The 9,928-nt window shown below is 51.3% G+C and overlaps 1 protein-coding gene across 1 annotated transcript; it reads right to left on the bottom strand.

The window, feature by feature from the left end:
- LOC101712791 (lymphocyte antigen 6A-2/6E-1-like) lies at positions 1–8,004 on the bottom strand. The gene is given in 3 exon segments (XM_087184879.1): positions 1–5,825; positions 6,310–6,622; positions 7,923–8,004. Coding segments are annotated over 3 exon segments (741 nt in total). The 5' UTR covers positions 7,990–8,004; the 3' UTR covers positions 1–5,464.
- Positions 8,005–9,928: the final 1,924 nt, after the last annotated feature.

Genomic DNA, 9,928 nt, shown 5'->3' with positions numbered 1-9,928 from the left:
ATTGAAAGGGAAATCAGAAGCAGGGCATGGTGGCTCATATCTGTATCCCAGCACACTTGGAGGCTAGTGCAGGAGGACTGCAAGTTCAAATCTCCCCTGGGAAATTTAACAAGATCCTGTCTCAAAATTTTTAAATTTGAAAAATGGGCTAGGAATGTAGCTCAGTGTGAAGGCCCTGGGTTCGATCTCCAGTACTGCCAAACAAACAAATAAACAAAAACAAAATGGCAATCAGAAACCATGTTGAGCTAAACGGCAAACACACTATAATTCAAAATTCATGGTATGCACCTAGGGCATTCTTAAAGCGGACCTATAGACTTGTCTTTGTGCATTAAAAGCAAAACAAAAAAAAGATTCCACGTTAATGAATGAAGCATTTGTCACAGGAAGTTAAAAAAAGAACAAGAGGGCGGGGGATTTAGCTCAGTGGTGTCACAGACTGTCTTGCAAGCACAAGGTCCTGAATTCAATCGGAGGAGGAGCGGGGGGAGGGGGAGGAGGAGGAGGAGAAAGTGAATCTGAAAAAGTAAAATAAGGAAACAATAAAAAAGCAGAAATTAATGGTGTAGAAATAATGCATACATTAGACATGATCCATAAACACAGTCATTTCTTTGGAAAAACCAAGCATGTGTGTAATCCTGGAGAAACTAGTCAAGAAGCAAAGAGGAAAAAAACACCTTTAAGAACAATGGACAAAGATCAGTTTCAACAGAAGTTTAAAACCTTATTGGGGATTTCACAACTTTAATGGGGAAAATTGGAAAATTAAAATGAAAGAGATAAGTTATTCAGTAAAAACAAAGTGACACAAAAACATTCTGGGGATTTTAAAACATTTCACTCAAAAATTATCATCATCCGTCCAGCGCACATCTTGTGGCAGTGTCGCGCGGAGCCCCATTGGCCAGGGAGGCGCCTGAGCCGCGCGGGAGGAGCCTCAGTCTCTGGCCGTGTCTGAGCCGCTGGGAGCCCTGGACCATCCAGACGCGGCTGGACGGAGCACACAAGGACACCGAGGGCCAGGACAGCACGGACCATGGCGCTGAAGCAGATTAATAAAGAACTTAGTGATTTGGCCCGTGACCCTCCAGCACCATGTTCTGCAGGCCCAGTTGAGGATGACATGTTCCATTGGCAAGCCACAATTATAGGACCAAATGACAGCCCATATCAAGGTGGTGTTGTGAGACTGCATAACCTTTGCCCCTTTTTCTCCAGCCTCATTGTGATTAAAATGTGAGTTAATAGATGGAGATGTTTGTTAGTCTAGGGAGGCTAGATAGGGATCTGCAACCGACCTAGGGTCCCAGAGTAAACTACTCAACTCTTTGTTTATCCGGAACTGATATTCCAGGCACCACAATTGTTAGAACAAGCTGCAGATGTCTGCTAACCATCAATATGTGACAGTCGACCACTAACCTTTGTCCCCTTTTCTTTGATATGTTAACTTCTCCCTCAACCCCCTATAAAAACAGCCTCGATTCTGAGCCAATTGCCTCTCTAAGCTATTTTGCTTCGGGAGTGCCATCTGGCCAGACTAATAAAGGTTTGTTTCCCAACTTGGCCGGTGTGTTCCTTCCCGGGTGGTCTTCGCTGTAGCCAGCTCCTTGGAGCGTTTGGTAAGGCTCTTGGTCTTACATTCTGAAGGCACCGCTGGGATTCCTGGGTGTGCTTCACTATAGTCAGCTCCTCGGAGCATTTGGTAAGGCTCTCAGTCTTACATTCTGAAGGCACCACTGGGATTCCTGGGTGTGCTTCACTATAGTCAGCTCCTCGGAGCGTTTGGTAAGGCCCTCAGTCTTACAGTGTATTCTTTTTGACAATTCATTTTCCTACAGACCACCCCTTCAAACCACCTAAGGTTGCATTTACAACAAGAATTTATCATCCAAATATTAACAGTAATGGCAGCATTTGTCTCGATATCCTAAGATCACAGTGGTCTCCTGCTTGAACTATTTCTAAAGTTCTTTTATCCATTTGTTCACTGCTATGTGATCCAAACCCAGATGACCCCCTAGTGCCAGAGATTGCACGAATCTATAAAACAGACAGAGACAAGTACAACAGAATATCTCGAGAATGGACTCAGAAGTATGCCATGTGATGCTACCTTAAAATCAGAATAACCTGCATTATAGCTGGAGTGAACTTTAAATTACTGTTCCTTTTTTGATTTTCTTATCCGGCTGCTCCCCTATCAGACCTCATCTTTTTTAATTTTATTGTTTGTGCCTCCCTCCGTTCATTCACATGCTCATCGGAGAAGACAAGCTATTTCAGCTTTGGACAATAACTGCTTTTAGAAACTGTAAAGTAGTTACAAGAGAACAGTTGCCCAAGATTCAGAATTTTTTTTAAAAAATGGAGCATGTGTATTATGTGGCCAGTGTCTTCACTCTACCTCGGTTATGAGACTAAACCATTCCTCATAGCTCTAACTAACTGCTGAAGAAGCCACCTGAGGGGGAGATGGATGCTCTGTTGTCAAGGCAAGGAAGCAGCATTATTCTAGCAGCATCCATTCTTGTTAAGCCTTCCACTGTTAGAGATTTGAGGTTAAGTGATATACTGTATGCTTCTAACTGATGTGGCTGGAGAATTGGTATTGAATTTATAGCATCAGCAGAACAGAAAATGTGATGTATTTTATGCATGTCAATAAAAGAATGACCTGTTCTTGTTCTACAGGGAATAGAAATTGGAACTCAAGCACCCTTTGTATTCCAAAATAGGGCCTCAAAACATTTTGTAATTTTCATTTAAATTGTTAGGAGCCTTGGAGCTATTAGTTGATCTATCTTCCAAAACACTGTTTAATATAGCACTGAGTAAATGATGCAAGTTGTCAATAGATGAGTGATCAACTAATAGCTCTGCTAGTAATTGATTTATTTTTCTTCAACGAAGTTGCATAAACCAAAAAAAGAAAATTATCGTCAATTCACAGGATATTCCCCATGCCTTATATCTCCTCCCCCAGCAACGTCAGAGGACAGTGACATCTTCCATTTGGCACCACTGTGTGACCAGAGTGGACTCACACTGAGCAGCAAGTCACTGTATCATGAGAATGGAAACTACAGAGCAGCACCCCCAGTACTTGCATGGACAGCTGCCCTGTGCTCACAGCTACCATCTTCCCTACACCGCTAGCTCTGGGCAACATCTAGACCATTCTCAGCTGGACCATGTTGCTGCATTTGAAATGTTACAGGATTGGAGTCATGCAGAGCATGGCCTTGCAAACTGACTCTTCACACAACCTAAGCCCTCAAGCCCCCACAAGGTGTGCTGAATACCACCCCCACCTATGGACACACACCATTATTTCACGAACAGATATCTAATTGCTCCCATGCCAACTGTGAGGGGCCATCTGTTCCTCACGATTGCTTGTGCACTTGTGGGATGTTATTTCTGACTTCAGCGCTCAGGCTCTATCTCTTCTGTGCACGCCCCTCATCCTCTAGACTGAATGGAGCTACCTGCAAGAGACCCAAGACCTGCCCTGTGAACTAGTCCCTCCCCTCCCAGGCCCAAGGCCTATTCCCTCTTTATAAAACACTAGTCTCCCTCTCCCTCTCTCTCTCTTTCCCTGGGTCATGGGGTCACAGGGAAGGATGAGAGCCTCTTATGAGGGGGGTTAAGAGAATGACTTGAGGAGGACAGGAGGTCAGGCACTGGAGAGCAGCGAGAGCAGGTGGGGACCAGCAAGCACATGCTGCCTTGTTCTGCAGGGCAGAGGGCAGGGTCTCCCACATGGGAATGAAGGCTTTCTCTGCTACCTGCCACATGAGAGGGACCCTAAGGAGACACTGGCTGAGTGTGAGCAGCTCCACAGCTTTTGAGGGTGCAAGCTTGTGGCTGACCATGACAGATCAGGGCAGGAGGGAAGCTGGGGGCCGTCTGGCCCTCCACTGTCCCTCCTCCTCTGTAGGCTGGTGTGGGAGGGACAGGAGTGCTAAACACTCTCGTGGTCAACTTTCTTCCCATTTGTTTTAAACAGTGCGAATTTGTCTTCTCTTTAGGGCTTTGTAGGCCTAAATCCCAATAGTCTCAGTCAAGCATCATCAGGGCCACATCTCATCTTGGGGGAAGACTCCACTGCCCCTTGGGTGTGCTGTGGGAGCTGCTTGCCCTGGACATTGCCCACATCCCTCCTGGCTCTTTCCAAATGGCCGCCAGCAAAGATGGAGGTTCCTCTGCACATCTTCAGCCTGGCTTCTCTTCAGCTACATCTTGCCACCAGCTGGAGAAAGCTCTGGCTTTTCTCCCCCAAACACTGCACCAATTTGGGCACCTTGGACAATTTTCCTAAGGTCAGGCAGGGTTCGAGGCCTGCTCTCAGTCATATCCCATGGAGACTGTATTCACCACCTTAGTTCAAGGGTTAACCCTCCTTATTCACTCACAGGTTTTTGGATTAAGCAAACAAAAAATACAAGATACCCAGTTAAATCTGAGTCTTAGAGAAATAGTAAGTAATTATTTTGACTAACATTTGGGACATACTCATGCTAAACATTTGCTTATTGTTTATCAGAATAGATCCCCTGATTAGGTCACCAAATCCAAAGAGGCAGTGGCTGTCCCTCTGTGTGACATCGCAGGAATGGTAGTATCCAGCACAGGCTGGCCCGCATGGGAAGCCAGGACATTCACAGAACCATAACTCCTGCCTGAGCCTAGCCCTGAGCCTGTGCAGTGAGCAGCACTCACCTCCAGGTGACACTAGGCCAGCAGGGCAGAGCTGCACTCCATTGAGAGCACCTGCCAGCCGACCCTCCTCTGTCCCTGTTCCCCTAGCCCCAGAAGTGCTCCTGAGAGATTTAGGGGACCCATTCTGTGCCCAAGCACCAGCCCTGAGGCAACCCTCCCTCCTACCTCCAAGAGACACCTCCACCCCAAGCTAGGCCAGCACTGAGCCCCAGCCAGCAGGCAGACATGGCAGGTGTGGGAAAACCTGACCTAACCCCAATGGTGTCTGTTGGCAAGGCCCCTGGAGCCATGTGATAAGAGTCCTGCTGGAAAGGCAGAGAACCAGACGCTGGGTGGGCCAGCCCCTGTTTGGCCACACATGGTCTAGGAACATCCCCCGAGGCCAGGGTACTGGGCAGAGTGTTATAGGGACTTTGGCTGGGGCAGATGACAGAGAAACTAAGCCCTAGTGCTGGGTGAGCAGGGGGATTTATTAACTTCCAAGAGAGGGTCAGCCCAGACGTATGGGACAGCAGTGGCCCAGGGAAGTAGGTGTAGGATGGAGCCTTGGACTCTGTCCCCTACCCCAGATGTCCCTGTGACCCCAGAGCCCAGAGTAGCAAGCAGCAGAGCCTAGACTGAAGCCTGGCTGTAAAGGCAGATGGCCTCTCAGGGAATGTGGGTCTGAAGGTCATGGGCGCAGAGATAAAGTGAGGCCACACAGGTGCCCTACCTGTCCAGGGGACTCACAGGGTCAAAGGCAGCCCCCCACCCTGGCCTCAGGGCTAAAAACCACTGCAGAATTCCTATAACTCACTGTTAATGTGGTCCCAAAGTAGGAGCCTGGTCCAGCTAGCACAGAAGAGGGGCCCGGGAACAGAGGGGCCCAGAGGAAGCTCAACCCCAGGCTGAACAGGAGCCCCCCCACCAGGGTCTAGGCACTGCCCCCCACTAGGACTCCAACATTGCAGAGATCCTTCTTGCAACAAGTAATTTTGAAATTGGTGGTGAGGCCACCGAATGTCATACTTAAGTCAGACTTCTTGGGGCAGACTGGAAGGCAGACCTTATTCTCCAGTCTCACAGTGTCAGATTCTGTAAGGAAGTAGGGTGACCTTAGGGCCCCATGCAAGGACTACTCAGTCCAGAACCCCAAGGCCTGAGGCTTTCACCACCCAGGCCCAGATGGCCGGGATAGAGCCTGTGTGTACCCTTTGACTAAGGACCACTGAAGCACAAAGCCTCCTTGGGCTCCAGCTCTTCCCTCAGAGACCCCCACCAGGACCCCAGGCTGTGGAAGGCAGGCAGATATGCTGGGGACGGGGCTCTGCCTGTCCTGTCACTCTAGAGGACGTGCCTGGGACAGACACAATCCAGGGAGCTGGCTGTGTCCAGAGTGTCCTCTCTGCCCCCTCCAGTGCCTGGCGTACATTCCACCATTCCTGAGTGATTCCTCTGGCTTGCAGTCCCTACCTCTGGGTTCCTCCAGCAGATGTAGTAACTCACTAAATGGTCACACCCCACTCCTGGTGAGCTCCTTGGCAAGCCTGAGAGAACTTCAGTGGGGACCACAGAGACTTTCAAGAAGTGAGACAGGGCCCTGCAGAGGATGCTAGAAATGGGGCAGTGATTTCCTCAGCAACAGAGGCCACATGACAATCTCTAGAGGCCTCAGCCCTGGTCCCAGAGTGCTGGGCAGTTTGGAGGAGGCTATTCCTCCAAAAGTCACCTCCCTCCCTGGGGGCTGCTGTCCCCCCTCTCTGGCACCACCCACTCTGGAACTCACCCACGGTGAAGTTTCCCTCTAGACTGACCCAGATCCCATCCCCTCCAGGGTAGGAGCATGTGACCTGCTCACAAGTCTTCGTGTGGGTGTAGTTCTGGCATTGGTAGCAGCGCAAACCCTGGGTTGGGGAGAAAACAGGCCTATGAGGCCCCAGAGGGGCTTCCCATCTGAGCTTGCAGGGGTGCCTGCAGCCCACACCGCCCCCACACTGCACTGTGCCAATGAGTCTGAGGCCTGGGAGGACAGAGCAGGCCTGCTCTTGGTTCAGTTGTACAAACGCTGAGGGCTCTGCTAGGCTCAACCCACCCAGCCCAGAGCATCTCCTGGTGACCTCCATGTCACAGACGAGGGACCCGACCCCAGAGAGTCATGCTACTGAGTTGTCCAGTCACCACTGCACAGTTGGGCATCCCACCTTTGTTGAATGGGTAGATGAGTGAATAGACCCTGGAGAGAGCTCTCCGTCTGGCCCTTGGTTCTGTCTCCATTGCTGGGTCTGGGGCCAGTTCAAGGCCTTTCTCTCTCTTTCCCCATGCCAGTTAGCAGCACCTCTAGCTGGGCTCTTCAGGCCCTAGGGACTACTCCTGGCCACCACCCACAGTGGATCTGGAGCAGGGTGGTATGGTTGGATACTTCTGAGAGCTCCAGGACAGTCTGTGGTACTGGACAGTTTCAGCATTTGTATCCTCAGGTGATGAGGAGGGGGCAAGATCAGATGTCCTGTGTGTCAGAGAGCGGGCCACCTTGATTTGGGACGGGGCAGGCAAAGCAGGATGGGAACCCTGTGCTTCTCCACAGGCCTACTGGCCAGAGGCCTACAAGGTCAGGCCAGGGTGGAGCTGAGGAGGCCAGAGGAGGTCAACCTGGTTGCTAGGCCACAAGGGAGAGAGGTCCCAGGGGGCAGGAGGCCACTGTGACTTCCATGCAAATTCCACAGAGGAAGGACATCCCCAGAGTGGCTGGAGTGGAAGCCAGTGAGAGAGAGAGGCCTGAAGCCCTGGGGACTGGGAGTGATTACTGGTGGCTGGAGGAAGCAGGGCAGGCTCAGTGTGCTGCACTACCTGCTGCCCTGCCCTTCCTGGGGCAGGACAGCACCGCCAGGCCGTCTAGAAGCACACCTCTGCCCACTGTGCCCAGCTCAGCAAACCCACCCAGGCACACACACCTTCTCCAGCCTCATAGCCTCTTAGCACAGGGGCTGGAGTCCTCAAACCCATCCTCCTTGTCCTAGATGCACTGCCACCAAACACATGCCCCCAAACCACAAGATGTGCCACAGACAGGAGCACATGGCACAGCACAAGCAGCACACAGGGCAGAAACAGGACCTCAGCAGGCCAACACCCACCCACCAGTGCCAACCTGGGGTACCAGGAACACCCTAGAAAAGCAGTGCACCTGGAAGTCCCTCCTGTCCCCTCGCCTGTCTCTGCACACAGCAGGGCCACCAGCAGCACCAAGGCACAGGGCTTCATGGCCGGGTAACTGTTCATCCTAGGACGAGGGGTATGCAGAAAAACTCCGGCAGACTAGAGCAACCACTCCCACCCCTACCCCAATGATACATGCCCCAGACAGGGTCAGAAAATGCAGGGTGTCAAGCTCTTCCTCTCCCATATTCCATACAGCTCTGAGAGGCATGAGGGGAGCTCTGTCTCCTCCTCCTACCACCCCCTTCATACCTTGGCCCTGAAAGTCCCATCCATAGCCCTAACTCTGCCCTGTCCTGGGTGCTCCCTCCTCCTTGGCCTGCCACCCAGCAGCCCCCGACAACACCTCTCCTGTCCTGTCTCTGGCCAGTCTGGCAACAACTAGCTAAGGAGCAGCTCTCCCAAGAAGTGGGGCTGAGGCAGGGTTTACCTTGACCTCCCCTGACACAACAGGGCTTTCCTGTTTGCAGAGACTTCCTGCCGGTCCCCTGGCCCTTGCGCAAGAACTGGCAGTGTCTCATGCCTCATGCCCCAGGGTCCAAGCAGGCTGGCCACAAGGACACACAGGCCTTCCCCACCCATTGGCACAGGTGCGCCGAGACGCACCTGCACTGTGGGTGGGGCCCATCCATTGTCTGCTCCTGTCCGTCCCTCCATTCCCAACAAGTGCATGTGGCTTGGCGTTGTCAGAGCTACTAACATCTCTTGTTCAGCCCAGGGAGCAACTGGTGGAAGGACTCCTGAGTGGGACCCCATCGTGAGTCCCTGACTCTATGAGCAGAACCTAGGGTGAGAGACCCCCACAGAGAGTCCTGAGCAAAGGTAACTCTGCCCTACTCCAGGGCTGTCATGGCTAGGGTAGGGGTATTACTGGCATCTTGTGAGTGAAACAATGTAACGATGCTTTGCTCTCCTTGGCAGCCAAGTGAGGGTGTGCTGGGTTGAGCCAAGGGTTGGAAAGCTGCATGACCATAACCCTGTGAACCCCAGGGTGTCCCAAAGGGGGCACAAGTTTCCTCAGCTTTCATGTCACTACAATATGACATGATATTCATATGAATTAAAAATCCAGTTATTTCTCAACTAGCATCTATTGCCAGGTCCCTGGTCAGGCACCAGAGGCCCTGCAGGAGGCCAGGCATCAGAGTTCCCACTTCATGGAACCTAAAGCCCAGGGTGCTCTCCAAATGCCTGCCACTGATGGCAGGCGAGGGACGTATGGCAGGGTGGTGAGGGATCCGAGCTGGAGCACCTCTCTGAGCCCACCTGAGGCCAGGGGAAAAGCATGTGTGCTCAGTGTGCCACTAACTCCCAACAAGGAACAAGGACACGGGGAGCCAGGCATGCCTGTGTCCCTCATCTGACTCTCCAAAAGAAAAGAGGAAGGAGGTGGGAGGACACTGGGCCCAGAGGGCTCAGAATGTCCCTCCTGGTAGAAGCCAAAGGGTAGGGATGAGGTTTTCTTTCTTTGTAGGAAATAACCCAGCTATTCTTGCTGCCTCATGCATTCATACCTGCAGCTCCAGGGTCCAAGTGTGTGGTCAGTGTCCAGTCCTTGCCCCTAAACCCAGGGCAGACCCTCCCAGTTACCTGCAGAATTAACTGACCTCACTCATCACCAACCACACTTCCAAACCAGGCAGTGGAAGGGAACCAAAGGAAAGGAGAAAGAAGCCCCGTTCAACTCACATGCACAAATGTCACCCACACGTCAACTGACATATAGTGCAATCTGGCTGAATATATTTAAGTGTAAGGGGGGTAGCCATACACACATCTACTTCTCTGTACCAATGTTTCTAAAGTCACAGGTTCTAACCGACACCTTTGTTTCCCCCCCAACACCCTTCATTCACTCTGCCCTGGCTCCTTTGCTTATTCACTTCTTTCTCCAACAGTGAAATCTGACCCATTATCCACAACATATTCAGTTAGTCATTCCGTTCTCAAACAGAGAACTTTAGAACGGCTAATCCTCACTTCTGTGAAAACAGAACCTACT

Source organism: Heterocephalus glaber, unplaced genomic scaffold (genome assembly GCF_053883595.1).
Source record: "Heterocephalus glaber isolate CG9 unplaced genomic scaffold, H.glaber_assembly_v1.0 deba00000281, whole genome shotgun sequence".
Classification (NCBI taxonomy): Eukaryota; Metazoa; Chordata; class Mammalia; order Rodentia; family Bathyergidae; genus Heterocephalus; species Heterocephalus glaber.
This window is presented reverse-complemented; position numbering and strand designations above follow the sequence as displayed.